The sequence below is a fragment of the Salmo salar genome, chromosome ssa10 (genome assembly GCF_905237065.1).
Source record: "Salmo salar chromosome ssa10, Ssal_v3.1, whole genome shotgun sequence".
Classification (NCBI taxonomy): Eukaryota; Metazoa; Chordata; class Actinopteri; order Salmoniformes; family Salmonidae; genus Salmo; species Salmo salar.
In genome coordinates, this window is record NC_059451.1 from 46293360 (window position 1) to 46321259 (window position 27900).

The 27900-nt window shown below is 44.7% G+C and overlaps 2 protein-coding genes and 1 pseudogene across 2 annotated transcripts; 2 read left to right on the plus strand and 1 right to left on the minus strand.

The window, feature by feature from the left end:
* The first annotated feature begins 5723 nt into the window (after positions 1-5723).
* LOC106560522 (protein FAM183A) lies at positions 5724-7814 on the plus strand. Its single transcript, XM_014123495.2, has 4 exons — positions 5724-5973; positions 6073-6135; positions 6322-6425; positions 6610-7814. The coding sequence occupies exons 1-4, from the start codon at positions 5727-5729 to the stop codon at positions 6721-6723; spliced, it is 528 nt and encodes a 175-aa protein (XP_013978970.1). The 5' UTR covers positions 5724-5726; the 3' UTR covers positions 6724-7814.
* LOC106560521 (probable rRNA-processing protein EBP2) lies at positions 7152-12820 on the minus strand. Its single transcript, XM_014123494.2, has 9 exons — positions 12585-12820; positions 12371-12454; positions 12057-12232; positions 11827-11950; positions 9520-9609; positions 9339-9414; positions 9074-9203; positions 8751-8946; positions 7152-8602 (listed from the first exon to the last, which is right to left on the minus strand). Exons 1-9 carry the CDS (start codon positions 12711-12713, stop codon positions 8555-8557), a joined length of 1053 nt encoding a protein of 350 aa, XP_013978969.1. The 5' UTR covers positions 12714-12820; the 3' UTR covers positions 7152-8554.
* Positions 12821-13474: 654 nt separating this feature from the next.
* Positions 13475-27900, plus strand: part of LOC106560511 (cilia- and flagella-associated protein 57-like) — a 49957-nt pseudogene continuing 35531 nt past the window's right edge.

Below are 27900 nucleotides of genomic sequence, written 5' to 3' on the forward strand. Positions count from 1 at the left end.
TGAAGAACAGCTGCTTCCAATTGAAGTCCAAACCAAAACCTGAACATAGAAATAGACTAAATAGACATTCAAACATAGAAATAGACAACATAGAACATTACCCAAAAACCCAAGACACATAAATCAAACACACCCCTGCCACATCCTGACCATACTATAATAACAAAATGACCCCTTACTGGTCAGGACGTGACACATACACAAATTAATACATACCATACAAAACGTAACATATCACATACTATGTTACATTTACCCGAGTCCAGGTTGGCTAAATATACAGTTAAAGTTGGAAGTTTACATACACTTAGGTTGGAGTCATTAAAACTCGTTTTTCAACTACTCCACAAATTTCTTGTTAACAAACTATAGTTTTGGCAAGTCAGTTAGAACATCTACTTTGTGCATGACAAGTAAGTTTTCCAACAATTGTTTACAGACAGATTATTTCACTTATAATTCACTGTATCACAATTCCAGTGGGTCAGAAGTTTACATACACTAAGTTGACTGTGCCATTAAACAGCTTGGAAAATTCCAGAAAATTATGCCATGGCTTTAGAAGCTTCTGATTTTTTATTTTTATTTTCACCTTTATTTAACCAGGTAGGCCAGTTGAGAACAAGTTCTCATTTACAACTGCGACCTGGCCAAGAAAAAGCAAAACAGTGCGACACAAACAACAACACAGAGTTAAACATGGAATAAACAAACGTACAGTCAATAACACAATAGAAAAAAGTATATGTACAGTGTGTGCAAATGGCGTGAGGAGGTAAGGCAGTAGATAGGCCATAGTAGAGAAGTAATTACAATTTAGCAAATTAACACTGGAGTGATAGATGTGCAGATGATGATGTGCAAGTAGAAATACTGGTGTGCAAAAGATAGGCTAATTGACATCATTTGAGTCAATTGGAGGTGTACCTGTGGATGTATTTCAAGGCCTACCTTCAAATGCAGTGCCTCTTTGCTTGACATCATGGGAAAATCAAAAGAAATCTGCTAAGACCTCAGAAAAAAATTGTAGACCTCCACAAGTCTGGTTCATCCTTGGGAGCAATGTCCAAATGCCTGAAGGTACCATGTTCATCTGTACAAACAATAGTACGCAAGAATAAACACCATGGGACCACGCAGCCGTCATAACGCTCAGGAAGGAGACGCGTTCTGTCTCCTAGAGATGAACGTACTTTGGTGCGAAAAGTGCAAATCAATCCCAGAACAACAGTAAAGGACCTTGTGAAGATGCTGGAGGAAACAGGTACAAAAGTATCTATATCCACAGTAAAGCGAGTCCTATATCGACATAACCTGAAAGGCCGCTCAGCAAGGAAGAAGCCACTGCTCCAAAACCGCCATAAAAAAGCCAGAATACGGTTTGCAACTGCACATGGGGACAATGATTGTACTTTTAGGAGAAATGTCCTCTGGTCTGATAGAAAAATATAACTGTTTGGCCATAATGACCATCGTTATGTTTGGAGGAAAAAGGGGGAGGTTTGCAAGCCGAAGAACACCATCCCAACCGTGAAGCACGGGGGTGGCAGCATCATGTTGTGGGGGTGCTTTGCTGCAGGAGGGACTGGTGCACTTCACAAAATAGATGGCACCATGAGGCAGGAAAATTATGTGGATATATTGAAGCAACATCTCAAGACATCAGTCAAGAAGTTAAAGCTTGATTGCAAATGGGTCTTCCAAATGGACAATGACCCCAAGCATACTTCCAAAGTTTTGGCAAAATGGCTTAAGGACAACAAAGTCAAGGTATTGGAGTGGCCATCACAAAGCCCTGACCTCAATCCCATAGAAAATCTGCAGGCAGAACTGAAAAAGTGTGTGAGAGCAAGGAGGCCTACAAACCTGACTCAGTTACACCAGCTCTGCCAGGAGGAATGGGCCAAAATTCACCCAACTTATTGTGGGAAGCTTGTGGAAGGCTACCCAAAACATTTGTCCCAAATCAAACAATTTAAAGGCAATGTTACCAAATACTAATTGAGTGTATGTAAACTTCTGACCCACTGGGAATGTGATGAAATAAATAAAAGCTGAAATAAATCATTCTCTCTACTATTGTTCTGACATTTCACATTCTTAAAATAAAGTGGTGATCCTAACTGACCTAAAACCTGGAATTTTTACTAGGATTAAAAAGGTCAGGAATTGTGAAAAACTGAGTTTAAATGTAGTTGGCTAAGGTGTATGTAAACTTCCGACTTCAACTGTATATACATATATATTTTTTACTACTGCACTTAAAGACATTTTCAAAGTTCTTGAAATGTTCCATATTGACAGACCTTAATGTCTTACAGTAACGATGGACTGTCGTTTCTCTTTGCTTATTTGAGATGTTCTTGCCATAATATGGACTTGGTATTTTACCAAATAGGGCTATCTTCTGTATACCAACCCTAACTTGTCACAACACAACTGATTGGCTCAAACACATTAAGATGGAAAGAAAATCCACAAATGAACTTTAAAAAAGGCAGACCTGTTAATTGAAACACATTCAAGGTGACTACCTCATGAAGCTGGTTGAGAAAATGCCAAAAGTGTGCAAAGCTGTCATCAGGGCAAATGTTGGCTACTTTGAATGTAAAATCTAAAATATATTTTGATATGTTTAACAGTTTTTTGGTTACTACATGATTCCATATGTGTTATTTCATAGTTTTGATGTTTCACTATTATTCCATTTTTTATTTAACTAGGCAAGTCAGTTAAGAACAAATTCTTATATACAATGACAGCCTACCTACAGGGTCAGCAGCAGGAGGAAATTCATTTTTTAAAATATTTGTTTTACCTTTATTTTAACTAGGCAAGTCAGTTAAGAAAAAATTCTTATTTACAATGACAGCCTAGGAACAGTGGGTTAACTGCCTTGTTCAGGGCAGTATGACAGATTTTTACCTTGTCAGCTCAGGGATTCAATCTAGCAACCTTTACTGGCCCAACGCTCTAACTACTAGGCTACCTGCCGCCCTGGCAAATTAGGGTTAAGTGCCTTGCTCAAGGACACCTGACGGCTCAGGTATTCGAACCAGCAACCTTTTGGTTACTAGCCCAATGCCCTAACCTCTAGGCTACCTGCCGCCCATGACCTTGTCACCACATTCTACTCATTCTCATGCAGCCAGGCTCAACCATTAAACCCCACACAGGCCCACTGAACGGAGCCTTGCTCAACCATTAAACCCCACATAGGCCTACTGAACGGAGCCTTGCTCAACCATTAAACCCCACATAGGCCTACTGAACGGAGCCTTGTTCAACCATTAAACCCCAAATAGGCCTACTGAACGGAGCCTTGTTCAACCATTAAACCCCACATAGGCCCACTGAACGGAGCCTTGCTCAACCATTAAACCCCACATAGGCCCACTGAACGGAGCCTTGTTCAACCATTAAACCCCACATAGGCCTACTGAACGGAGCCTTGCTCAACCATTAAACCCCATATAGGCCCACTGAACGGAGCCTTGCTCAACAATTAAACCCCACCGTCCTACTGAACGGAGCCTTGCTCAACCATTAAACCCCACATAGGCCTACTGAACGGAGCCTTGCTCAACCATTAAACCCCACATAGGCCTACTGAACGGAGCCTTGCTCAACCATTAAACCCCACATAGGTCTACTGAACGGAGCCTTGTTCAACCATTAAACCCCACATAGGCCTACTGAACGGAGCCTTGCTCAACCATTAAACCCCACAGGCCTACTGAACGGAGCCTTGCTCAACCATTAAACCCCACATAGGCCTACTGAACGGAGCCTTGCTCAACCATTAAATCCCACATAGGCCTACTGAACGGAGCCTTGCTCAACCATTAAACCCCACAGTACTACTGAACGGAGCCTTGCTCAACCATTAAACCCCACATAGGTCTACTGAACGGAGCCTTGCTCAACCATTAAACCCCACAGTACTACTGAACGGAGCCTTGCTCAACCATTAAACCCCACATAGGTCTACTGAACGGAGCCTTGCTCAACCATTAAACCCCACATAGGCCTACTGAACGGAGCCTTGCTCAACCATTAAACCCCACAGGCCCACTGAATGGAGCCTTGCTCAACCATTAAACCCCACAGGCCCACTGAATGGAGCGGATCATGTAAAGATGAAAAGCCCAGGCCTACAAACAGTGGTGTTGTGCTGCTGGAGTGCAAGGGAGCGCCTCACTTTTTATACTTTGAGAATAAAAGTAGCTGGTAAAAGTATTTATAAAAAATGATTTCTGAAGCTGAATCAATGTCCCGTAAGATCACATAATGATGAATGTGTATTTTACATAACAGAACCGACTATAATAGCATAGGGTAGTAGGCTTTTACATAACAGAACCGACTATAATAGCATAGCGTAGTAGGCTTTTACATAACAGAACCGACTATAATAGCATAGCGTAGTAGGCTTTTACATAACAGAACCGACTATAATAGCATAGCGTAGTAGGCTTTCACATAACAGAACCGACTATAATAGCATAGCGTAGTAGACTTTTACATAACAGAACCGACTATAATAGCATAGCGTAGTAGGCTTTTACATAACAGAACCGACTATAATAGCATAGCGTAGTAGGCTTTTACATAACAGAACCGACTATAATAGCATAGCGTAGTAGGCTTTTACATAACAGAACCGACTATAATAGCACAGCGTAGTAGGCTTTTACATAACAGAACCGACTATAATAGCACAGCGTAGTAGGCTTTTACATAACAGAACCGACTATAATAGCATAGCGTAGTAGGCTTTTACATAACAGAACCGACTATAATAGCACAGCGTAGTAGGCCTATAACGTTGACGTTACACCAACACATCGTTTCTAGTGAGATTTTAGGATGGTTAGCTGAAGCTGAATAGTCGCATTTCTTTTCTCATGCGGCCACAACTCAACAACAGGTCACGCCTCTAGGCAGCATATACACCGAGTGTACAAAATATTAAGAACACCTTCCTAATATTGAGTTGGGGCATGGACTCTACAAGGTGTCGAAAGCGTTCCACAGGGATGCTGGCCCATGTTGACTCTAATGCTTCCCACAGTTGTGTCAAGTTGGCTGGATGTCCTTTGAGTGGTGGACTATTCTTGATACACACGGGAAACTGTTGAGCGTTAAAAAAAACAGCAGCGTTGCAGTTCTTGACCCAAACTGGTGCGCTGGCACGGACTACCCCCGTTCAAAGGCACATTTCACCGGTAAAACGTGAAGAACTATCATTCACGACTGACAGTGATGATGGCCTATTTTGAAATGAGGTACGCCTAACTTGGTGTTTGAGGGTATTAAAAATATATACTTTTCTTGAAACAATATGTGTGGGCTTAGGCAGACGTTGCAATTGGAGGATGCATTTTATGCATATTCTATAATAATAGTAAATAGGTTACATCTGTTGGTACAACATTTTGAGAAATTACGTAAATTACCATTTTTTTGGCGGTCCTGCACCTAGAAAAAATAGCATTACACCACAAGACAGAAATAATGTACTCTCTCCGCTAACAGGGCAAGAGCACAGTACTACAGCCCCTGAAGCTCTGCACAGATCCAAAGGCAAATGAATTTCATCCATGGCTGTGACTGATAGAAAATGAGTAGTGTGCGCCCTCGTGTGGCCACTAAGGACCTGTACATTCTATCTGGGCTTCTGTTTATGGTTGCTAGGCAACGAGAGAACAAAATCATTTTTGCAAATGATACACTTTGTATGTCGTGTCGTGGGCTGGTTTGCTATAAAGCTGCACACTACGTATCGTCTCTCGTCTTTTTTCTGTATTGTATCCGAATTTATACAAACCAGGATGTCATCGGCTAAGCAGTCAAAAGAAAAGGATCCTGCCGATATTGTTAATCAGAACGCAATTCACATAGAGACCATAAAGAAAGAGAATAGGAGCCAAAAAGTTTACACGCTATTTAGCATCAACCCGTACAAAAGACGTAAGCACATTCCACCTCTGTAGAAAGGTGTGTGGATTAATGTGAACGAGGAATTTCATGATGAACAACCACTTTTTCTCATCTTCTTTCACTTCTCAGTTCACATTTTGACTGACAAACCTATGGCTGGCAACAAGACACACGACAAAGTGCAGGAAGACCGTAAGTATGCCTAATAGCTCTTCTTCAATTTTATGAGATGTTGGCCAATCTCTTACCCAAGGACTATACAGCTGATTAAAATAACCAACTCGATTATTTGAAACAGCTGTGTAGTGCGGGGCAAAAACCAAAACGTGCACCCAGGACAGTTTGGGAAACCCTGTCTATGACTGTTTTATCCCCCAGCTGCTTTCCTAAGGGCCATCCACAGGGCTTGTTTGGAGCCAACCAAGAAATACACTCACCCCCAAACTGAGAGCCAGGAGATAGGCTGGATATCCAGACCTCTGGTAAGAAATCCCTCTTTGTGAGTGATGATCAGGAAAATAGCTACTTTTCAAAATGGTTTGACAAGTTGTGTCCCCTTTACTTCCAGGTATTTGCTGTAACAAGTTGTCATGTCCCCTGTCTGAGTGTCCTAAGCCTGTTGTGGCACTGTCACAGCCCGCTAAAATAGCTTTTCTGCCCTGTGAGATTGTTTCAGATCGCAGCGATAGAAGACTGAACTGGTCACGGCAGAACTCTGAGATCACCAAGTACATGGATGCAGCATGGCGTCTGAAAGAACAGACACAGAACCTGGGTTAGATCTACAGCCTACCAGACTTAATTATCAGAACCTGGTTCATTGGTCTCTTTACTGGATAAAAATTGAGTGGAAACACAGTTATGAAGAATATTACTTTACCGTCCAAAGGAAACACAATGTAACTGGTTGCAGGCTTACAGGTAAACCTACTGTAATTAAGCAATAAGGCCCAAGGGGGTGTGGTATATGGCTAATATACCACAGCTAAGGGCTGTTCTTAGGCACTACGCAGAGTGCCTGGATACAGCCTGGATACAAACCACCAAGGTGCCTTAATGCTATTATAAACTGGTTACCAACATAATTAGAAGAGTGAAAATAAATAGTCACACCTGTGGTATAACAGACTGTATACCACGGCTTTCAGTCAATCAGCATCCAAGGCTCGAAACACCCAGTTTATAACAAACACCACACAAGAGAAACATGAAGCAGCACACTAATCATTTATTCAAGTAAAACATATGCAGCTGTAGCCTGGTCCTAGATCTGTTTGTGCTCTTGCCAGCTCCATCAGTCATTGTCAAGCAAAACACGGCATGAAATGAGTTGGTATAATAGCACAAACAGACTGGCACTCAGGCTAGAGAAGAGGTTATTCTTGCCCAAAATGTGCCAACTATTGCCATACCAGCAACAAATGAGAACCTGTTTGCAGAATAAACATTTACCCAGATCTATAGAAAGTAACACATTGGCCCACTACACATTAATAATATTGATACATGGAAAAGGCCAAACATGACAGCTGTTCAATATTAGAAAATGTCACATCACTAAAGGCAGTTAATCAGAGGGTCAATAAGTAGACTTGCAAAGTGTGCATTTTACAAAAATCTATCAAGTATTTACTCAAACTAGATGACATACATTTGTGGAAGTGGCTTCATCATTGTTTTCACTTTCAGCAAATAGTTTCACAAATGTAGACGCCTTACAACAATGTATAAAGATCTCCTTTAAAAGACACATGGATTTTTTTTTACTGACGATAATAAAATGTCATTGTACGTTGAGGTCCATATTCATGTTAGGGGTTTAAACCATTAAAAAAACATTGAATTTGGCATGTTTGGTACCGCTCTGTCAGGTTTTCATATGGAGAAATTCTAAAACTTGCATGCAGCCATGTCCACATCTTGTGGCCTTGGTGATACTCTAGGAAGGACATCTTGTGGCCTTGGTGATACTCTAGGAAGGACATCTTGTAGCCTTGGTGATACTCTAGGAAGGACATCTTGTAGCCTTGGTGATACTCTAGGAAGGACATCTTGTAGCCTTGGTGATACTCTAGGAAGGACATATTGTAGCCTTGGTGATACTCTAGGAAGGACATCTTGTAGCCTTGGTGATACTCTAGGAAGGACATCTTGTAGCCTTGGTGATACTCTAGGAAGGACATCTTGTAGCCTTGGTGATACTCTAGGAAGGACATCTTGTAGCCTTGGTGATACTCTAGGAAGGACATCTTGTAGCCTTGGTGATACTCTAGGAAGGACATCTTGTAGCCTTGGTGATACTCTAGGAAGGACATCTTGTAGCCTTGGTGATACTCTAGGAAGGACATCTTGTAGCCTTGGTGATACTCTAGGAAGGACATCTTGTAGCCTTGGTGATACTCTAGGAAGGACATCTTGTAGCCTTGGTGATACTCTAGGAAGGACATCTTGGGAAATCATCACAAAGGGCCTCCACATCAGTCCACTGCCCCAAGGGCTCCATGAAGGGTGATGTGTGTGATCAAGTATAGAAAGAGAGGACTCTAATATCGCTTCCTTCCAGAAGTTGGGATGCAGTGTGGCTAAGACCGAAGACAACACACCCACCTCTTTAGGAGCGACCCTTCATCTTCTTGCGTGCATTCTTGCCCGGTCTTTTCTGAATGCACAAAAAAAAGGATCAAAATTACAAATGAACTAAAAAATTTCAATTAATAACAAACAAAATGTACCAACACTATAAACAATATTTTAATTCAAAATGTGATATTGTATGACACAATCATGGCTGTCTGTCGGTGACTTACAGGCCCTCCTTTGGCGGGGCCTCTTCCACCTGGTCCTGCTTTGCCTCCTTTCCCTCCCTTTCCTCCTTTCCCATGAGCCACCTTGGCTCGGAACCCTGACACATCGTTGTGGCTGTCCTTGGTGTTCCACTTGGATCCACTTTTCTTCCCGCCAAAGCCAAACCTCTGGTCTTTATACTTCCTCTTAGCATTGGGCCTGTCAAGTCAGAGACTTCAGTTTTAGTCCAAATAGATTTGGTATAAAAGCACTGAATACAATGAATATAGCTAGGTAGTTGAAGAAGCATTGTGAACAACATTCCCAACTCTGTGCGGCATCTTACCCTTTCTTGTTCATGACCTTTTTCTCAGGTGTTTTGCCACCGGCCCCTTTCCCTGCACCTCCTTTAGCTGGAGCGCCTCCTTTAGCAGTTTTCTGATCTCCTTCCAGGAAGTCCAGTTTGTCAGTCATACCTACGAGAGAGGAGGGTGTTTAATGTTATGACTCACATTTAGCAGATGTCACCTAAAGCAACTTACCAACCAAAATATTGCAAACAAGATGGGTGACTTGGGTGGTAAACAAAACATGTGGAACAGAGGACCCACCTTTTTGATACCTCTTCACTGCAGACATCATGGCCTTCTTCTCCTTCTGTCTCTTCTGAATAACCTCCACTTGTACCTACAACACCAATTTCATAAGATCACATTCACCAAGAGGACATAATAAAGAGTCAAATTCCTTTGAGACCCCCACTGCTGTCATGTAAGATGAACGGAGACTGACCTTCTTGCCATACTTCCTTTGTTCTCTTAGTTTCTTGGCCTTTTCCGACTTCTCCATCATGATCTGCTTCGTGATGAGTTTCTTCCTGATCTGTAGGAAAAGATAAAGGATCGCATTATTCATGACCACACCAGTGTTTCCGTGACAGTCAACCAGATTTGAAATTGCTGGACAAATGTGCATATCAAATAGAATCTCAGTTGGATGCCAGCCACGTTTAGGGTAAAGCGTAAATCATGGCCCGCCGCCCCACTGTGACGCGATAGCCCGCCGCCCCACTGTGACGCGATAGCCCGCCGCCCCACTGTGACGCGATAGCCCGCCGCCCCACTGTGACGCGATAGCCCGCCGCCCCACTGTGACGCGATAGCCCGCCGTCCCACTGTGACGCGATAGCCCGCCGTCCCACTGTGACGCGATAGCCCGCCGTCCCACTGTGACGCGAGTAGCCCGCCGTCCCACTGTGACGCGATAGCCCGCCGTCCCACTGTGACGCGATAGCCCGCCGTCCCACTGTGACGCGATAGCCCGCCGTCCCACTGTGACGCGATAGCCCGCCGTCCCACTGTGACGCGATAGCCCGCCGTCCCACTGTGACATACGTAGCTACATGGCTCTGAGACAAACAGCTGCGAGGGACGAACAGCCCGAATGTGCACCTCCCTACAATTCCCAACAAATGCGTCTCCGGTACGCATCCTTTACTCATTTGAATGCATTGACAGTTGGAAAAATTGCTTGAACTGCTCTGAGAATTAGAAAAGCATGAAAGCCAACAGTCCAATATTCTACAACACTGCTGTGCGTATGAATACACAATTTGGACTATGTTAAATTCTTAATGCTTTGTTAGGAGTGCCCACTGCCAATTCATTGTGACCATCATGGAAATTACTGCAATTATAATGCAAGAAATGATAGCCTACCAAGTGTACGTTGGCTCCTTGCACAAAGCATGTCTCCCTCCATCCATCTAGCTTGCCAATATCCTCTGCTGCTGCGGAGTCAATTTCTTTTTCAACTTGTCTGTGCCTCCATCCTTGGTAAAGTAGCTAGTTAGCCAACTACTCGACCAGGCATTAGATTAGTGGAATACTCCTCCTTGGTGGACTAGGTATGAAAAAGTTCTCTTTTATGAAGAGTAATCTAGCAAAAAGTCATAAAATACCAAAACACTTCTCCGCTGTGTGCATACAGTTGTGTCCGTCAACATTGTGGTGATACTGATGGTTTCCCGGGACTGATTGCTTCTACGGTTGTGGCTACAAAGTACAACTACGGGAATAGTAGTGACTTTACATAGTAGGTTAGGAGAATTAGGTTAAGGTTAGGGTTAGGCTTAGCTAAAATAATGCAGCTGTACTCCATCTAGCCACAACCTTAAAATCCATCTGTTCCGAGAATCCACCAGTTTACGACACCACTACCATGATACAATGTTGCAAGTTCCTTTGAGAGCACAAGTGCAAGACAGGTTGTCTTCTAATTGCATAATCTGTCTGAACCAACCTCCAACACATAGCCAATGTGATTTACAGAGGATATTTATTTTCATCACAATACCTTTTGCAAATCAATATTTATTTGTTTTTCATGCATTTATCTACCAAAAGCCTGCCATAACATTGACCACCCCCTTTGTTTTACATTTACATTTAAGTCATTTAGCAGACGCTCTTATCCAGAGCGACTTACAAATTGGTGCATTCACCTTATGATATCCAGTGGAACAACCACTTTACAATAGTGCATCTAAATCTTTTAATGGGGGGTTTTAACACTCACTGTTTATTATCTATGGTCACTTTACCTACATGTACAAATTACCTCGACTAACCTGTACCCCCTGTATATAGCCTCGTTATTTTATTGTGTTACTTTTAATTTTTTACTTCAGTTTGAGTAAATATTTTCTTAACTCTATTTCTTGAACTGCATTGTAAGTAAGCAGCTGCCTGGGGCGGCAGGTAGCTTAGTGGTTAGAGCGTTGAGCCAGTACCCAGAAAGTTACAAGATCGAATCCCTGAGCTGACAAGGTAAAAATCTGTCGTTCTGCCCCTGAACTAGGCAGTTCCTAGGCCGTCTGACTTGCCTAGTGTGTGTGTGTGTGCACACGTTGTATTCAGCAAATAAACATTAGACAAAATGTGATTTGAATTGCTGGCTAAAGGAATAGCTTGACAACATAACTTTTCAAAAGTTTGGTTGTCAGAGAGATCAAGCCAAACCTGATGCAATTCAGTCACATACATATAAAGACAGATGGCAAGATCTCTCTGGGAGTAAGGCCAGATCAGGACACCCTACCTTCTGCATTTGCTGGTCTGACTTGGCCATCTCTGCAAAGTAGTCCTCAGGTCTCTTGGTGGCTATCTTCAGCTTCAGTAGCCGGGGCATCGCTTCCAGAACAGCTTCTTGGGCCTGGCGGTAACTGGAAGAGACCAATGAAAGAGAGGATATGTTTTACAATTGCTATTACTAGGACAGCATCATGACATTACAACTGATATGAACCTGTATGGCCATTAGACACCCACAAGAACATCTCTCTCTGGAAGTCGTCATCCGGGTTGATGTCTTCGCTAGCCTTGTTGTCGAGTCTGCCCTCGGACTTGGCAACGATGTCATCAGCGGGGAGATTGACCATGTCCAGCCTCTCTACCCAGGGTAGTGTGTTCTTACGAAAGTCAGCGAGGCATTGTTTCAAACCCTCCTGTCCACAACCATGAATCAAATACGGATCATATTAGAACAGCCAATCATTTGTGACTTACGAGTCGAATAAAGCATGAATGAGAGATAGACAATGGTGGTTTTCTGGTCGCAGACACGTGCGCATGTCAACACTCACCACATTGTTGACAATCTTCTTCGGTTCTTGTGTTGTAAAGTTCAACCCAGGCTTTAGCAATCCCTTTGCGAATGCATCTTGAAGCTAATGAAAACGAAAAACACAGCACAGTTACGCCTCGTGGAGCACCTACACAACGTTAACGGAGACAGTTAGTTAACTAGCTAGCTAACCTGGCTAATGTTAGCTAGCACGCTATAACATAACCAGTTACCTCTCCGTCAGATAATTCGCTGTCCTCCTCAGACGTCTCACCTAACTGCTCGCCATCTTCAATAATATCCATGGTATTGTTTACGGGAATGAATGGATACAAACAGTGATTTTGTGGACCAAATACCATAAAATTAGTGCTCACATGGAGCGGTTCACGTGAGAAGGAATTGGCGTCTGTAAATGGTACACCGAAAATGTCTACCGGTGAAACACCCGCCCCGAAGTAATCAGAGGTTCCTATCCGAAGTTTTCTTTTGCGGTTTACAGCTCTCACGTATAACTCGTGAAAAAAAGGACCAGAGGACTATAAACCTTCTTCGTGTGAATTTCCGACATATATTCGATTTATAATGATATAGGTGTATGCTTTAATTAGTTATATTCGTTACTTATTATGTAATTATGCATTGTATGAAGGATTCTCCATAATGATAGAATTTGACGATAACATGATATATATACATATATTCCACGCTTCGGCAAAAATAGCATGTCAATCTCTGGAAGTCTCACTGTATTCAAATTAAGTAATTAATAAGGAGTTTTGCGGAATAAACACAATTATTTATTAATTTGTATTTTCAATACAGGTAAGTAGCTAGCCTAGTAAAATAAGACGATCATTTATTTTCAAAGTTGACCTTTACGGTTCCAGATAACTCTATAAAAAGTATTGAAGATCAGGTGTTGTAGATGTAAACTTCAAGGGACAGGAGGCAATTTCAGATTAAGGTGAAAATGATTAATATGGCCATACAGAATTGAATTAGTATCCTTCCGACTTTTGCCTGCCACATAAAGATAAAAATCCTTCTAAATGTTTTTTATTTTTCTTTCCCTTTTACTGGCAGATTTTAGTCTGCAGTTTTGACGTGACAGGACTGTGTGATGTCTGCAGTGGTGGCCCAGTGTCACTACAGCTTTGGTCTGCGGACCGGCGTGGCAAATAACCGGTGCTACTTTGATGAGCAGACCGTCATCTTCCCATCTGGGAACAACTGTGTTCGGTATTTGCCACGAACACTACTCAGGATTACAACAATATGTCTAAGGTCATGGTGTTTTATAGATGTTTAGTGTTTCTGACACTACAGCACTCTCTCTGAAATATTTTCATCGACAAATATAAACCTGGTATTCAAAACAGAATTAGGTGTTAACAACCTGTTCAATTTATCCAACTTCCAGTTATGTTTTCTTTGATTCATCCTTGATTTTGCTTCTCAGGTTTGGAGAGGAGTCAGGGGATGTATGCCCTGGCCATCAGCTCAAACCGCCGCTACCTGGCGGTGTCGGAGCATGGCAAGAGGGCCACCATCACCGTGTATGACCTGCAGCACGAGCAGAGCCGGAAGAGGAAGGTGCTGAGCGGAGGGGACATCCCTGTCCATGAGTTTGTCTAAATGGCGTTCTCAACTGACTCCAAGTACTTCATCAGCCAGTCAGGGGCGCCAGACTACATGCTCTTCTATTGGATGTGGGAGAAGCAGAAGATCATGGCCACGGTGAAGACCACTGTGGCCGCTAACCCAGTCAACCAGGTGAGGTCGGACTGCTCTCTTGTTAGCAGTGGTGTAAAGTACTTCAGTAAACATACTTTAAAGTACTACTGAAGTCGTTTTTTGGGTTATCTGTACTTACTTTACTATTTATATTTTTGACAATTTTTACTTTTACTTCAGTACATTCCTAAAGAAAATTCCCTGACACCTAAAAGTACTCGTTACATTTTGAATGCTTAGCAGGACAGGAAAAATATAAAATTCACATACTTATCAAGAGAACATCCTTGGTTATCCCTCCCTACTGCTTCTGACCTGGGGACTCACTAAACACACATGCTTCATTTGTAAATGATGTCTGAGTGTTGGAATGTGCCCCTGGTTATCTGTAAATAAAAAAAACACTAAAATGGTGCCGTTTGGTTTGCTTAATATAAGGAATTTGAAATAATTTATACTTTTACTTTTGATACTTAAGTATATTTTAGCAATTACATTTACTTTTGATACTTAATTATATTTAAAACCAAATACTTTTAGACTTTTACTCAAGTAGTATTTTACTAGGTGACTTTCACTTTTTCATTTTCTATTAAGGTATCTTTACTTTTACTCAAGTATGACAATTTGGTACTTTTCCCACCACTGCTTGTTAGTGGGGCCAGGGAAGAGTCCTTGGCAATGAAATGGTGGTGTGGAATGATCAGCATGCTCATTCAAAATAGCAGTGTTATTTTCCCATTTAAAAGGCATTAAATAACCTAACTGGTCCTTGCTCCTTACTCTGTTGTAGTATCAACTCTGTAGCTGATCAGACACATACTAATTTACTTACACAAGCTATATTTCGATGACACTGTATCACACTATATGTTTCCAGGTCAGTTTGAACCCATATGACAACACCCAGATCTGTGTGAGTGGGAATGGGGTCTTCAAGCTGTTCCACTATGCAGAGGGGGCTCTGAAGCAGTCCACCTTCCAGAAGCTGGAGACGCATAACTTGTTGTCCCACGCCTGGGTGTCTGTGGACAGGGTGATAGCCGGGACAGAGGCAGGCAGGCTGATGGTGTTTGAGTCTGGAGACCTGCGATGGGAAATGTGTGTGTCCACCAAGACCACCATGTCACAGGACCCAGAGAGGTGGGCATAGGGAGAAAAAGACAAGCTGGGGCTGAAAGAACTCCAAACAGATGTCACCCATACATTGTAAGAATGACCATGTTGTACAGTTTTCAATTTTTTAAATTACTTTTTACAGTGCAAAGGGAAATGATGAAGAGTCCCTTCCTCAGTTGCCTCGGGTTACAGTCATCACAGCGTACTCCAAAGGCTTTGCCTGTTCGGCCGGTCCTGGGACTGTGTGTCTGTTTGAGAGAACCGACGATAAGGACAACTACAGGAAGACCAGGGAGATAAAGGTAAGAAAGCTTTCACCTTGCTTCATTTCCATCACTCTTTCCAGCAATATGTTGTATAGAACTAAGCTCATTATTTGTGTGTGTGTGTGTGTGTGTGTGTGTGTGTGTGTGTGTGTGTGTGTGTGTGTGTGTGTGTGTGTGTGCGTGCGTGCGTGCGTGCGTGCGTGCGTGTTTTATTTTAAGAGTTTTATTCCAAAACGCTATATTTCCATTTTCAGAAATGTTGGTAAATTTGCTTTTATTGTTTAAAGAAATTATGAAAGAGATTGGTGTGTTTTCTCACTATCTAATCATGGCATGGGTTTGTTCAATGACAGACATGTATTTGTTTAAATCTATAATGGTGTATGGTTTCACTTCAGAGAGACAAATAATCATGTTTCTTTGCTAAATGCTACATATTCGTCTCACTCAGAGAAATAAGTAGCACTGCTAGGTTTTACACAGTAAAATGTACCAAATAACTAAATTTTTATTAATACATTTATATTATATTTGGCATTTTAGTCATTTAGCAGATGCTCTTATCCAGAGCGACTTACAGTAAGTGCATTCATCATAAGATAGCTAGGTGAGACAACCACATATAACAGTTAAATATACAGGATACGAACATTCCATTCCAGCTAAACAGTGGATACATAGTGTTTTGCAAAAAAGTATAATTTCATACACATCTAAAATCTTGGAATTAGAAATCTGAGAACAGTAATACTTTACACACACATTAAGTTACTCATAAGCAAACATTTCTGATGAAGAAACACAAATGGGAAAAATGTATGGACATAACATTTTGGAAATAAACTGTCCCATCCAGATCCCCCCAGACCAGTGCAGCCACGAGCCCAGCCAGGCAGAGCAGCAGCAAATTGTGTCTCTGGTCATCAGTCCGTCAGAGGAGACTGTAGTGACCAGTACAGACCGGGGTCAGCTCTACATTATCACCCTGTCCTCTGCTGAGATGAGCAAGGGGGAGCAGGCTCAGTTTGAGTTCCTGTCCTATTCCTTCCACTCTGGGTCTATCACTGGTCTGTCCATATGTATCCGTAAGCCCTTCATCGCTACCTGTTCCCTGGACCAGTCCGTACGCATCTGGAACTTCGAGACCAAGTAAGAGTTAGTCTCACTGGCCTCACGATCCCTTTAAGAAAATTTGTGATCGTCTCAGATCTCAGCTTGTTTTCTATTCTCAATGGTAGTTATATCTGAGGACGTTTCTTTCATGGCTGGTTTCTAGTGTTTTTTTTAGACTCAGCCTTTATTCAGATCCGTCTCCCTCTCCCTTCCCCTTTAGCCTTTTATCAGGTCCGTCTCCCTCTCCCTTCCCCTTTAGCCTTTTATCAGGTCCGTCTCCCTCTCCCTCTCCCTTCCCCTTTAGCCCTTTATCAGGTCCGTCTCCCTCTCCCTTCCCCTTTAGCCTTTTATCAGGTCCGTCTCACTCTCCCTTCTCTTTTAGCCTTTTATCAGGTCCGTCTCCCTATCCCTTCTCTTTTAGCCCTTTATCAGATCCGTCTCCCTCTCCCTTCCCCTTTAGCCTTTTATCAGGTCCGTCTCCCTCTCCCTTCCCCTTTAGCCTTTTATCAGGTCCGTCTCCCTCTCCCTTCCCCTTTAGCCTTTTATCAGGTCCGTCTCCCTCTCCCTTCCCCTTTAGCCTTTTATCAGGTCCGTCTCCCTCTCCCTTCCCCTTTAGCCTTTTATCAGGTCCGTCTCCCTCTCCCTTCCCCTTTAGCCCTTTATCAGATCCGTCTCCCTCTCCCTTCCCCTTTAGCCCTTTATCAGGTCCGTCTCCCTCTCCCTTCTCTTTTAGCCCTTTATCAGATCCGTCTCCCTCTCCCTTCCCCTTTAGCCCTTTATCAGGTCCGTCTCCCTCTCCCTTCCCCTTTAGCCTTTTATCAGGTCCGTCTCCCTCTCCCTTCCCCTTTAGCCTTTTATCAGGTCCGTCTCCCTCTCCCTTCCCCTTTAGCCCTTTATCAGGTCCGTCTCCCTCTCCCTTCTCTTTTAGCCCTTTATCAGGTCCGTCTCCCTCTCCCTTCTCTTTTAGCCCTTTATCAGATCCGTCTCCCTCTCCCTTCCCCTTTAGCCCTTTATCAGGTCCGTCTCCCTCTCCCTTCCCCTTTAGCCCTTTATCAGGTCCGTCTCCCTCTCCCTTCCCCTTTAGCCCTTTATCAGGTCCGTCTCCCTCTCCCTTCTCTTTTAGCCTTTTATCAGGTCCGTCTCCCTCTCCCTTCCCCTTTAGCCCTTTATCAGATCCGTCTCCCTCTCCCTTCCCCTTTAGCCCTTTATCAGATCCGTCTCCCTCTCCCTTCTCTTTTAGCCTTTTATCAGGTCCGTCTCCCTCTCCCTTCCCTTTTAGCCCTTTATCAGATCCGTCTCCCTCTCCCTTCCCCTTTAGCCCTTTATCAGATCCGTCTCCCTCTCCCTTCTCTTTTAGCCCTTTATCAGGTCCGTCTCCCTCTCCCTTCTCTTTTAGCCCTTTATCAGGTCCGTCTCCCTCTCCCTTCTCTTTTAGCTCTTTATCAGGTCCGTCTCCCTCTCCCTTCTCTTTTAGCCCTTTATCAGGTCCGTCTCCCTCTCCCTTCCCCTTTAGCCTTTTATCAGATCCGTCTCCCTCTCCCTTCCCCTTTAGCCCTTTATCAGGTCCGTCTCCCTCTCCCTTCCCCTTTAGCCCTTTATCAGATCCGTCTCCCTCTCCCTTCCCTTTTAGCCCTTTATCAGATCCGTCTCCCTCTCCCTTCTCTTTTAGCCCTTTATCAGGTCCGTCTCCCTCTCCCTTCTCTTTTAGCCCTTTATCAGGTCCGTCTCCCTCTCCCTTCCCCTTTAGCCTTTTATCAGGTCCGTCTCCCTCTCCCTTCCCCTTTAGCCTTTTATCAGGTCCGTCTCCCTCTCCCTTCCCCTTTAGCCTTTTATCAGGTCCGTCTCCCTCTCCCTTCCCCTTTAGCCCTTTATCAGGTCCGTCTCCCTCTCCCTTCTCTTTTAGCCCTTTATCAGGTCCGTCTCCCTCTCCCTTCTCTTTTAGCCCTTTATCAGGTCCGTCTCCCTCTCCCTTCTCTTTTAGCCCTTTATCAGGTCCGTCTCCCTCTCCCTTTTCTTTTAGCCCTTTATCAGGTCCGTCTCCCTCTCCCTTCTCGTTTAGCCCTTTATCAGGTCCGTCTCCCTCTCCCTTCTCTTTTAGCCCTTTATCAGGTCCGTCTCCCTCTCCCTTCTCTTTTAGCCCTTTATCAGGTCCGTCTCCCTCTCCCTTCCCCTTTAGCCTTTTATCAGGTCCGTCTCCCTCTCCCTTCCCCTTTAGCCTTTTATCAGGTCCGTCTCCCTCTCCCTTCCCCTTTAGCCCTTTATCAGATCCGTCTCCCTCTCCCTTCCCCTTTAGCCCTTTATCAGATCCGTCTCCCTCTCCCTTCTCTTTTAGCCCTTTATCAGGTCCGTCTCCCTCTCCCTTCTCTTTTAGCCCTTTATCAGGTCCGTCTCCCTCTCCCTTCCCCTTTAGCCCTTTATCAGGTCCGTCTCCCTCTCCCTTCCCCTTTAGCCTTTTATCAGATCCGTCTCCCTCTCCCTTCCCCTTTAGCCCTTTATCAGGTCCGTCTCCCTCTCCCTTCTCTTTTAGCCCTTTATCAGGTCCGTCTCCCTCTCCCTTCTCTTTTAGCCCTTTATCAGATCCGTCTCCCTCTCCCTTCTCTTTTAGCCCTTTATCAGGTCCGTCTCCCTCTCCCTTCCCTTTTAGCCCTTTATCAGGTCCGTCTCCCTCTCCCTTCCCCTTTAGCCTTTTATCAGGTCCGTCTCCCTCTCCCTTCCCCTTTAGCCTTTTATCAGGTCCGTCTCCCTCTCCCTTCCCCTTTAGCCTTTTATCAGGTCCGTCTCCCTCTCCCTTCCCCTTTAGCCCTTTATCAGGTCCGTCTCCCTCTCCCTTCTCTTTTAGCCTTTTATCAGGTCCGTCTCCCTATCCCTTCTCTTTTAGCCCTTTATCAGGTCCGTCTCCCTCTCCCTTCTCTTTTAGCCCTTTATCAGATCCGTCTCCCTATCCCTTCTCTTTTAGCCCTTTATCAGGTCCGTCTCCCTCTCCCTTCTCTTTTAGCCCTTTATCAGGTCCGTCTCCCTCTCCCTTCTCTTTTAGCCCTTTATCAGATCCGTCTCCCTCTCCCTTCTCTTTTAGCCCTTTATCAGGTCCGTCTCCCTCTCCCTTCCCCTTTAGCCTTTTATCAGGTCCGTCTCCCTCTCCCTTCCCCTTTAGCCTTTTATCAGGTCCGTCTCCCTCTCCCTTCCCCTTTAGCCTTTTATCAGGTCCGTCTCCCTCTCCCTTCCCTTTTAGCCCTTTATCAGATCCGTCTCCCTCTCCCTTCCCCTTTAGCCCTTTATCAGATCCGTCTCCCTCTCCCTTCTCTTTTAGCCCTTTATCAGGTCCGTCTCCCTCTCCCTTCTCTTTTAGCCCTTTATCAGGTCCGTCTCCCTCTCCCTTCTCTTTTAGCTCTTTATCAGGTCCGTCTCCCTCTCCCTTCTCTTTTAGCCCTTTATCAGGTCCGTCTCCCTCTCCCTTCCCCTTTAGCCTTTTATCAGATCCGTCTCCCTCTCCCTTCCCCTTTAGCCCTTTATCAGGTCCGTCTCCCTCTCCCTTCCCCTTTAGCCCTTTATCAGATCCGTCTCCCTCTCCCTTCCCTTTTAGCCCTTTATCAGATCCGTCTCCCTCTCCCTTCCCCTTTAGCCTTTTATCAGGTCCGTCTCCCTCTCCCTTCCCCTTTAGCCTTTTATCAGGTCCGTCTCCCTCTCCCTTCCCCTTTAGCCTTTTATCAGGTCCGTCTCCCTCTCCCTTCCCCTTTAGCCCTTTATCAGGTCCGTCTCCCTCTCCCTTCTCTTTTAGCCCTTTATCAGGTCCGTCTCCCTCTCCCTTCTCTTTTAGCCCTTTATCAGGTCCGTCTCCCTCTCCCTTCTCTTTTAGCCCTTTATCAGGTCCGTCTCCCTCTCCCTTTTCTTTTAGCCCTTTATCAGGTCCGTCTCCCTCTCCCTTCTCTTTTAGCCCTTTATCAGGTCCGTCTCCCTCTCCCTTCTCTTTTAGCCCTTTATCAGGTCCGTCTCCCTCTCCCTTCTCTTTTAGCCCTTTATCAGGTCCGTCTCCCTCTCCCTTCCCCTTTAGCCATTTATCAGGTCCGTCTCCCTCTCCCTTCCCCTTTAGCCTTTTATCAGGTCCGTCTCCCTCTCCCTTCCCCTTTAGCCTTTTATCAGGTCCGTCTCCCTCTCCCTTCCCCTTTAGCCTTTTATCAGGTCCGTCTCCCTCTCCCTTCTCTTTTAGCCCTTTATCAGGTCCGTCTCCCTCTCCCTTCCCCTTTAGCCCTTTATCAGGTCCGTCTCCCTCTCCCTTCCCCTTTAGCCCTTTATCAGGTCCGTCTCCCTCTCCCTTCCCCTTTAGCCTTTTATCAGGTCCGTCTCCCTCTCCCTTCTCTTTTAGCCCTTTATCAGGTCCGTCTCCCTCTCCCTTCCCCTTTAGCCCTTTATCAGGTCCGTCTCCCTCTCCCTTCTCTTTTAGCCCTTTATCAGGTCCGTCTCCCTCTCCCTTCTCTTTTAGCCCTTTATCAGGTCCGTCTCCCTCTCCCTTCTCTTTTAGCCCTTTATCAGGTCCGTCTCCCTCTCCCTTCTCTTTTAGCCCTTTATCAGGTCCGTCTCCCTCTCCCGCTCCCTTTCCCCTTAGCCTTTTATCAGGTCCATCTCTCTCTCCCTTCCCATCAGCACCCTGGAGCTGTATAAGGAGTTCCAGGAGGAGGCGTTCAACATTGCCCTGCACCCCTCTGGCCTGTTTGTCCTGGTGGGATTCTCTGACAAGCTGAGGCTCATGAACCTGCTCATAGACGACATCAGGACCTTCAAGGAGTTCAACGTCCGAGGCTGTAGAGAGGTCAGAATTAAGAGTTCTCCATGCCAACAGTAGCTCATTGTAGATAGCTGAAACATTCAAACATTCATTTCTAGCTATTCCTTCTCTCACAGTGTACTGTATGCTTTGCCTTTCAGTGTGCCTTCAGTCACGGAGGACACCTGTTTGCTTCAGGGAATGGAAACGTCATTCATATCTACTCCAGCACCACCTTCGAGAACGTCCTCAACCTCAAGGGACACAATGGGAAGGTGAGGGGCGCTGATGGTTTACTGCATGATTTATCATCAGAGTCAGGCTATTCATACTGACTGCCAACACTTCCAGTAAGCCTCGCCTCAGGCCAACAGTTCTAGGCCATGTGAGCTGGCCAGGAAAAACTTTGGCCATAGTTATAGCTTTGAGTTTTTCCTTGTTTATTCTGTTGTTAATTTAACTATCTCGAAAAACTCAAGGTGGCAGAGATAACAGAGGTGACTGCGGGGGTGGTATGTTAGAGTCCTACTTTATGTGTCTCCATCTTCAGGTGCACTCTATAGTCTGGAGTGGTGACGACAGCAGGCTGGTGTTGTGCGGGATGGAGGGGGCTGTGTACGAGTGGAACACTCTGACCAGCAAGCGGAAGTCGGAGAGCGTCCTCAAGTCCTGCAGCTACACCGGTGTCACCGTCTCCCCGACACCAAGACTATCTTCGCCGTGGGGACCGACTGTACCCTGAAAGAGATCCAGGACTGTCAAGTGAGACCTGAAAACAGTAGCGTATGAAATGTTTCTTCCTTTTAGAAAGTTGTTTCTGGCCAATGTGCTTCTGTTTCTGCTTGGTCTTTTTGGTCAATTGCTGATGAAAAAAAAAGAAGAAAAAGATTAACATTTGTTTGAAATGTTACATGCTCTGACAACTGTGCATTAGTTTTGAAATATAGTCAGTTAAATGTTGGTATAAACTTCTATGAGGACTTTCTTCCTGATAGCGATTATATAGTTTTAATAATTGAGGGGAGCAGTTAGATCTTATTAGCCAGTTTTCCTTATTCTCACTAGGCATACGTTTTCCTTATTCTCACTAGGCATACGTTTTCCTTATTCTCACTAGGCATACGTTTTCCTTATTCTCACTAGGCATACGTTTTCCTTGAAAGTGGTGCTGACGGTTTTGAGGGAATATTTTATTTCAAAAATCTTCATTTCATATTTTTTGCTGGTGTCAGTTTCCAGCTGTGTTATATGAAGTTCGGAAAGGGAAAGTACACTGAACAAAAATAAGAATGCAACATGCAACAATTTCAAAGATTTTACTGAGTTGCAGGTCATGTAAGGAAATCAGTCAATTACAATAAATTCATTAGGCCCTAATCTATGGATTTCACATGACTGGGAATACAGATAATGCATCTGTTGGTGATAGATACCTTTAAAAATAAGGTAGGTGCGTGGATCAGAAAACCAGTCAGTATCTGGTGTGACAACCATTTGCCTCATGCAGCGCGACTCATCTCCTTCGCATAGAGTTGATCAGGCTGTTGATACTGATCTGTGGAATGTTGTCCCACTTCTCCTCAATGGCTGTGCGAAGTTGCTGGATATTGGCGGGAACTGGAACACGCTGTTGTACATGTCGATCAAGAGCATCCCAAACATGTTCAATGGGTGACATGTCTGGTGAATACATGCAGGCCATGGAAGAACTGGGATCTTTTCAGCTTCCAGGAATTGTGTGCAGATCCTTGCGACATGGGGCTATGCATTATCATGCTGAAACATGAGGTGATGGCGGCGGATGAATGGCACGACAATGGGCCTCAGGATCTCGTCACGATATCTCTGTGCATTCAAATTGCCATCGATAAAATGCAATTGTGTTAATTGTCTGTAGCTTATGCCTGCCCATACCATAACCATTTCTTGCTTTGAATATTGAGGTTTCAAAGGGTCTTTCTATAACTGTGATTGGCTGTTATAGACCCCCCTCTGCTCTCTGTATCTGTGATTGGCTGTTATAGACCCCCCTCTGCTCTCTGTATCTGTGATTGGCTGTTATAGACACCCCTCTGCTCTCTCTAACTGTGATTGGCTGTTATAGACCCCCCTCTGCTCTCGGTGATGCATTTTCTTCTCTGATGCACCTTATGTCTAAACTTCTTTACAGTGAAATTATCTTGATTGGTGATCTCAACTGGGGTTGGTTAATGCCGGTGTCTGATGATTTAAAAATGTTTTGTAATTCTATGAATCTTACCCAGTTGATTAACTCACCCACTCGCCCAAATCTAAAATGCCCAGATAAATCTACCCTGATTTATTTGATATTGACAAATGTTCCACATAAATATTCTGCGGTTGGTGTTTTTTGTAATGATTTACCGTAATTTCCGGACTATTAAGCGCACCTGAATATAAGCCGCACCCACTGAATCAAATTTTTTATTTATTTTGAACATAAATAAGCCGCACATGTCTATAAGCCGCAGTTGCCTACCGGTACATTGAAACAAATGAACTTAACACAGGCTTTAACGAAACACGGCTTGTAACAAAAATAAATAGGCTTTAACGAAACACGGCTTGTAACAAAAATAAATAGGCTTTAACGAAGCACGGCTTGTAACAAAAATAAATAGGCTTTAACGAAACACAGCTTGTAACAAAAATAAATAGGCTTTAACGAAGCACGGCGTAACAAAAATAAATAGGCTTTAACGAAACACGGCTTGTAACAAAAATAAATAGGCTTTAACGAAACACGGCTTGTAACAAAAATAAATAGGCTTTAACGAAACACGGCTTGTAACAAAAATAAATAGGCTTTAACGAAACACGGCTTGTAACAAAAATAAATAGGCTTTAACGAAACACGGCTTGTAACAAAAATAAATAGGCTTTAACGAAACACGGCTTGTAACAAAAATAAATAGGCTTTAACGAAACACGGCTTGTAACAAAAATAAATATGCTTTAACGAAACACGGCTTGTAACAAAAAATAAAAAATTTGCAGTAAACAGTAGCCTACCAAGAAAGTCATTGGTCACCATCTTCCTTCTCCTGTGCACTGAAACCATCTCCTTCGGTGTCGGAGTTGAATAGCCTCAGAATTGCTTCATCCGATATTGGATCGTTTTCATTGTCGCTCTCGTCACTTTCATCCGGAGGCAAATCCCCCGCTGAGCCCTCTTCAACACGCAGCAGTCCAGCCTTTCGAAACCCGTTGATGATAGTGGATTTTTTGACAATGCTCCACGCTGTCAGGACCCACTGGCAGACTTGACCATAAGTTGCTCTTCGCATGCGGGCCGTTTTAGTGAAGGATTTCTCCCCACTTGTCATCCAAGCCACCCACTGAACACGGCGCGCCACCTTAAATGCACGATTTACATTGATGTCGAGTGGCTGCAAATACTTTGTTGTACCCCCAGGAATCAGGGTGACAAAATGACTACCGTAATCAGAATGATGGGAAGTTTGAGAGCGCTTGATTTAATCTAAACAGTAAACAAAAAAGTTGTTAGACCTTAACCCGTTCGGCAATTTCACTGGTCTAATGAAAGCGGGAAAAATCCATATATTAGCCGCGTCATTGTTTAAGCCGCGACGTTCAAAGCCTGGGAAAACAGTCCTGTCAGGTGCAAACACACTAAACAAGAAACAATTACCCACAACCCCAAAGAAAAACACACTACTATATAGGACTCCCAATCAAAGGCAACTCAACACACCTGCCTTCAATTGGGAGTCCAACCCCGGCAGCTCCGGGCAGTCGGGCCACTCCGGCAGCTCCGGGCAGTCGGGCCACTCCGGCAGCTCCGGGCAGTCGGGCCATTCCGGCAGCTCCGGGCAGTCGGGCCACTCCGGCAGCTCCGGGCAGTCGGGCCACTCCGGCAGCTCCGGGCAGTCGGGCCACTCCGGCAGCTCCGGGCAGTCGGGCCACTCCGGCAGCTCCGGGCAGTCGGGCCACTCTGGCAGCTCCGGGCAGTCGGGCCACTCTGGCAGCTCCTGACTGACGAGGCTGGGCTGACGCACTAGACGCCTGATGCGTGGGGCTGGTACTAGACGTGCCAGCCTGGAGACACGCACCTCCATGCTAGTGCGTATAGCGGGAAACACCGGACCGTAGAGGCGCACTGGCAGTCTTGAGTGCAGGGTTGGCATCACCCCTTCAGGCTCGATGCATACTTCGCCCTGGCACATGCGGGGCGCTGGTACTGTGCCTACCGGCCTGAAAATCCCAGGCCTCACCACAGCCCCAACCCCAAAGCACGGGACCTGTCCAGTCTGTTTCAGCCTAAACAGGGTACGGGGAGCTGGCCTGGGGCTCCATCCCCAGCCAGAGTGGCCCCGCCTGTCCTCCGGCCCAGCCAGAGTGGCCCCGCCTGTCCTCCGGCCCAGCCAGAGTGGCCCCGCCTGTCCTCCGGCCCAGCCAGAGTGGCCCCGCCTGTCCTCCGGCCCAGCCCGAGTGGCCCGCCTGTCCTCCGGCCCAGCCCGAGTGGCCCGCCTGTCCTCCGGCCCAGCCCGAGTGGCCCGCCTGTCCTCCGGCCCAGCCAGAGTGGCCCGCCTGTCCTCCGGGTCAGCCCGAGTGGCCCGTCTGCCCGGCGCAGCTATCAGCGCCACCGAAGTGGACGACGCCGAAGGTGGAGCGAGGTTCACGTCCCGCACCTGAGCCACCTCCAGGATAGGTGGGTTGGGGGAGGGAGGGTGTAGCACAGTGCCGTCGTTGACGGCAGCCACCCTCCCTTCCCTCCCTTATTGTTTACGGGGTATTGTTTATTGGTTTTGTTGGGGTATTGGGGGTATTGGTGTTTTCTTTTTTAAGGTGCATTCCGGGGTCTGCACCTTGAGGGGGGGGGGTACTGTCACATCCTGACCAGCAGAGGGTGTAATTGTATTAGTTTTGGTCAGGACGTGGCAGAGTTTTTGTGTTATGTGTTAGTTAATTGGGGTTGGACTCCCAATTGAAGGCAGGTGTGTTGAGTTGCCTTTGATTGGGAGTCCTATATAGTAGTGTGTTTTTCTTTGGGGTTGTGGGTAATTGTTTCTTGTTTAGTGTGTTTGCACCTGACAGGACTGTTGGCTGTCGGTTTTCTCAGTTTGTTTTGTATAGTGTTCTCTTTTGCTTTATTAAATATGACGAACACTAACTCCGATGCATTTTGGTCCATTCCTGAAGACAGCCCTTACAATGGGTTTCTCCAAATAGTAAACAGACATGCTCCATTCCGCAGGTTCAGGGTTAAAGGTAGGGATATTCCATGGTTTTCTTCTGAGCTGTCTTGTATTGTTCACGACTGTAATCTAGCCTGGGCTAAAGCAAGGAAATCGTGTTCTGAGGCTGATTGGCTTGTTTTTTAGGCAGTTACGAAACAAGTGTTATTTTCTCCTTAGGAAGGCCAAGTCTGAATATTTTATGTCTGTTACCACTGATAACCTGAATGACCCTAGAAAGTTTTGGAAGGCTATTAAGTCTATGTCTGGTAACAGTAATGTTAATGAATTACCGTCATGTGTTTTGAAGGACTCTGTTGCTGTATATGACAAAACTGAAATGCTGAATTGTTTCAATGAGCACTTTGTATCATCTGGTAGGCTGTTTGATTCAGTGTCCTCTGTCTCTGTACAGCCCTGTGTGAATGAACCAGTGAAAGCTGGTCAAACTTTTAGCTTTTTGCCATTCTCAGTGCAGGAGGTACATAAAGCCCTGAAATCCTTAGATCAGAGAAAGCCTGCAGGTCCTGATCTTTTGGATCCCTGCTTTTTAAATCTGGCAGCGGATTTCATAGCTGAACCACTTACATATCTGTTCAATCTAACCCTGGAATGTAATGAAATTCCAAAGATCTGGAAATCAGCATTTGTCCTGCCACTTTTAAAAGGGGGAGATCCAACTCTTTTAAATAATTATAGGCCAATCTCAAAGCTGTCACCCCTGGTGAAAATACTTGAAACCCTTGTGAGTGAACAGCTAAAAGAGTTTTTATTTACTAACTCTATTTTATCAATGTACCAATTGGGTTTTAGGAAGAAGCATAGCACAATTACAGCAGCCATGAAGGTTTTAAATGATATCACTGAAGCTCTTGACAAAAAACAGCATTGTGTCTCACTTTTTATTGATCTCTCTAAGGCTTTTGATACAGTTGATCATGCTATACTAAGGCAGAGATTGTCGAGTGTAGATCTTTCAGAGCATGCAGTTGCATGGTTTGTTAAGTATCTGTCTGATAGAACTCAGTGCACTCAATTTGATGGGCTTAGGTCTGTTAAATTGTCTGTCTGTAGTGGTGTGCCCCAAGGCTCTGTACTTGGTCCTCTCTTATTCACTATTTATATAAATAATTTAGACAAAAATGTCCAAAATGCGCAACTTCATTTTTATGCTGATGATACTGTTATTTACTGTTGTGCCTCGTCTCTTACAAAAGCTTTCCAGAATTTGCAAACTGCTTTTTATACTGTTCAACATACCTTGTGTCAATTGAAGCTTATCCTCAGTACTGACAAAACTAAACTAATGGTGTTTTCTAAAGCAAGAAATAGACCT

Coding starts and splice junctions, on each gene's coding strand:
- LOC106560521 (XM_014123494.2), bottom strand. CDS start 12,713: ATGGTATTTGGTCCACAAAATCACTGTTTGTATCCATTCATTCCCGTA. Junction 9,204..9,338: donor AGTGAAGAGGTATCAAAAAG/GTGGGTCCTCTG, acceptor CCTCTCTCGTAG/GTATGACTGACAAACTGGAC. Junction 8,603..8,750: donor GCCCCGCCAAAGGAGGGCCT/GTAAGTCACCGA, acceptor TTGTGCATTCAG/AAAAGACCGGGCAAGAATGC.
- LOC106560522 (XM_014123495.2), top strand. CDS start 5,727: ATGATACACTTTGTATGTCGTGTCGTGGGCTGGTTTGCTATAAAGCTG. Junction 5,974..6,072: donor CATCAACCCGTACAAAAGAC/GTAAGCACATTC, acceptor TTCACTTCTCAG/TTCACATTTTGACTGACAAA. Junction 6,426..6,609: donor GCTGGATATCCAGACCTCTG/GTAAGAAATCCC, acceptor CTGCCCTGTGAG/ATTGTTTCAGATCGCAGCGA.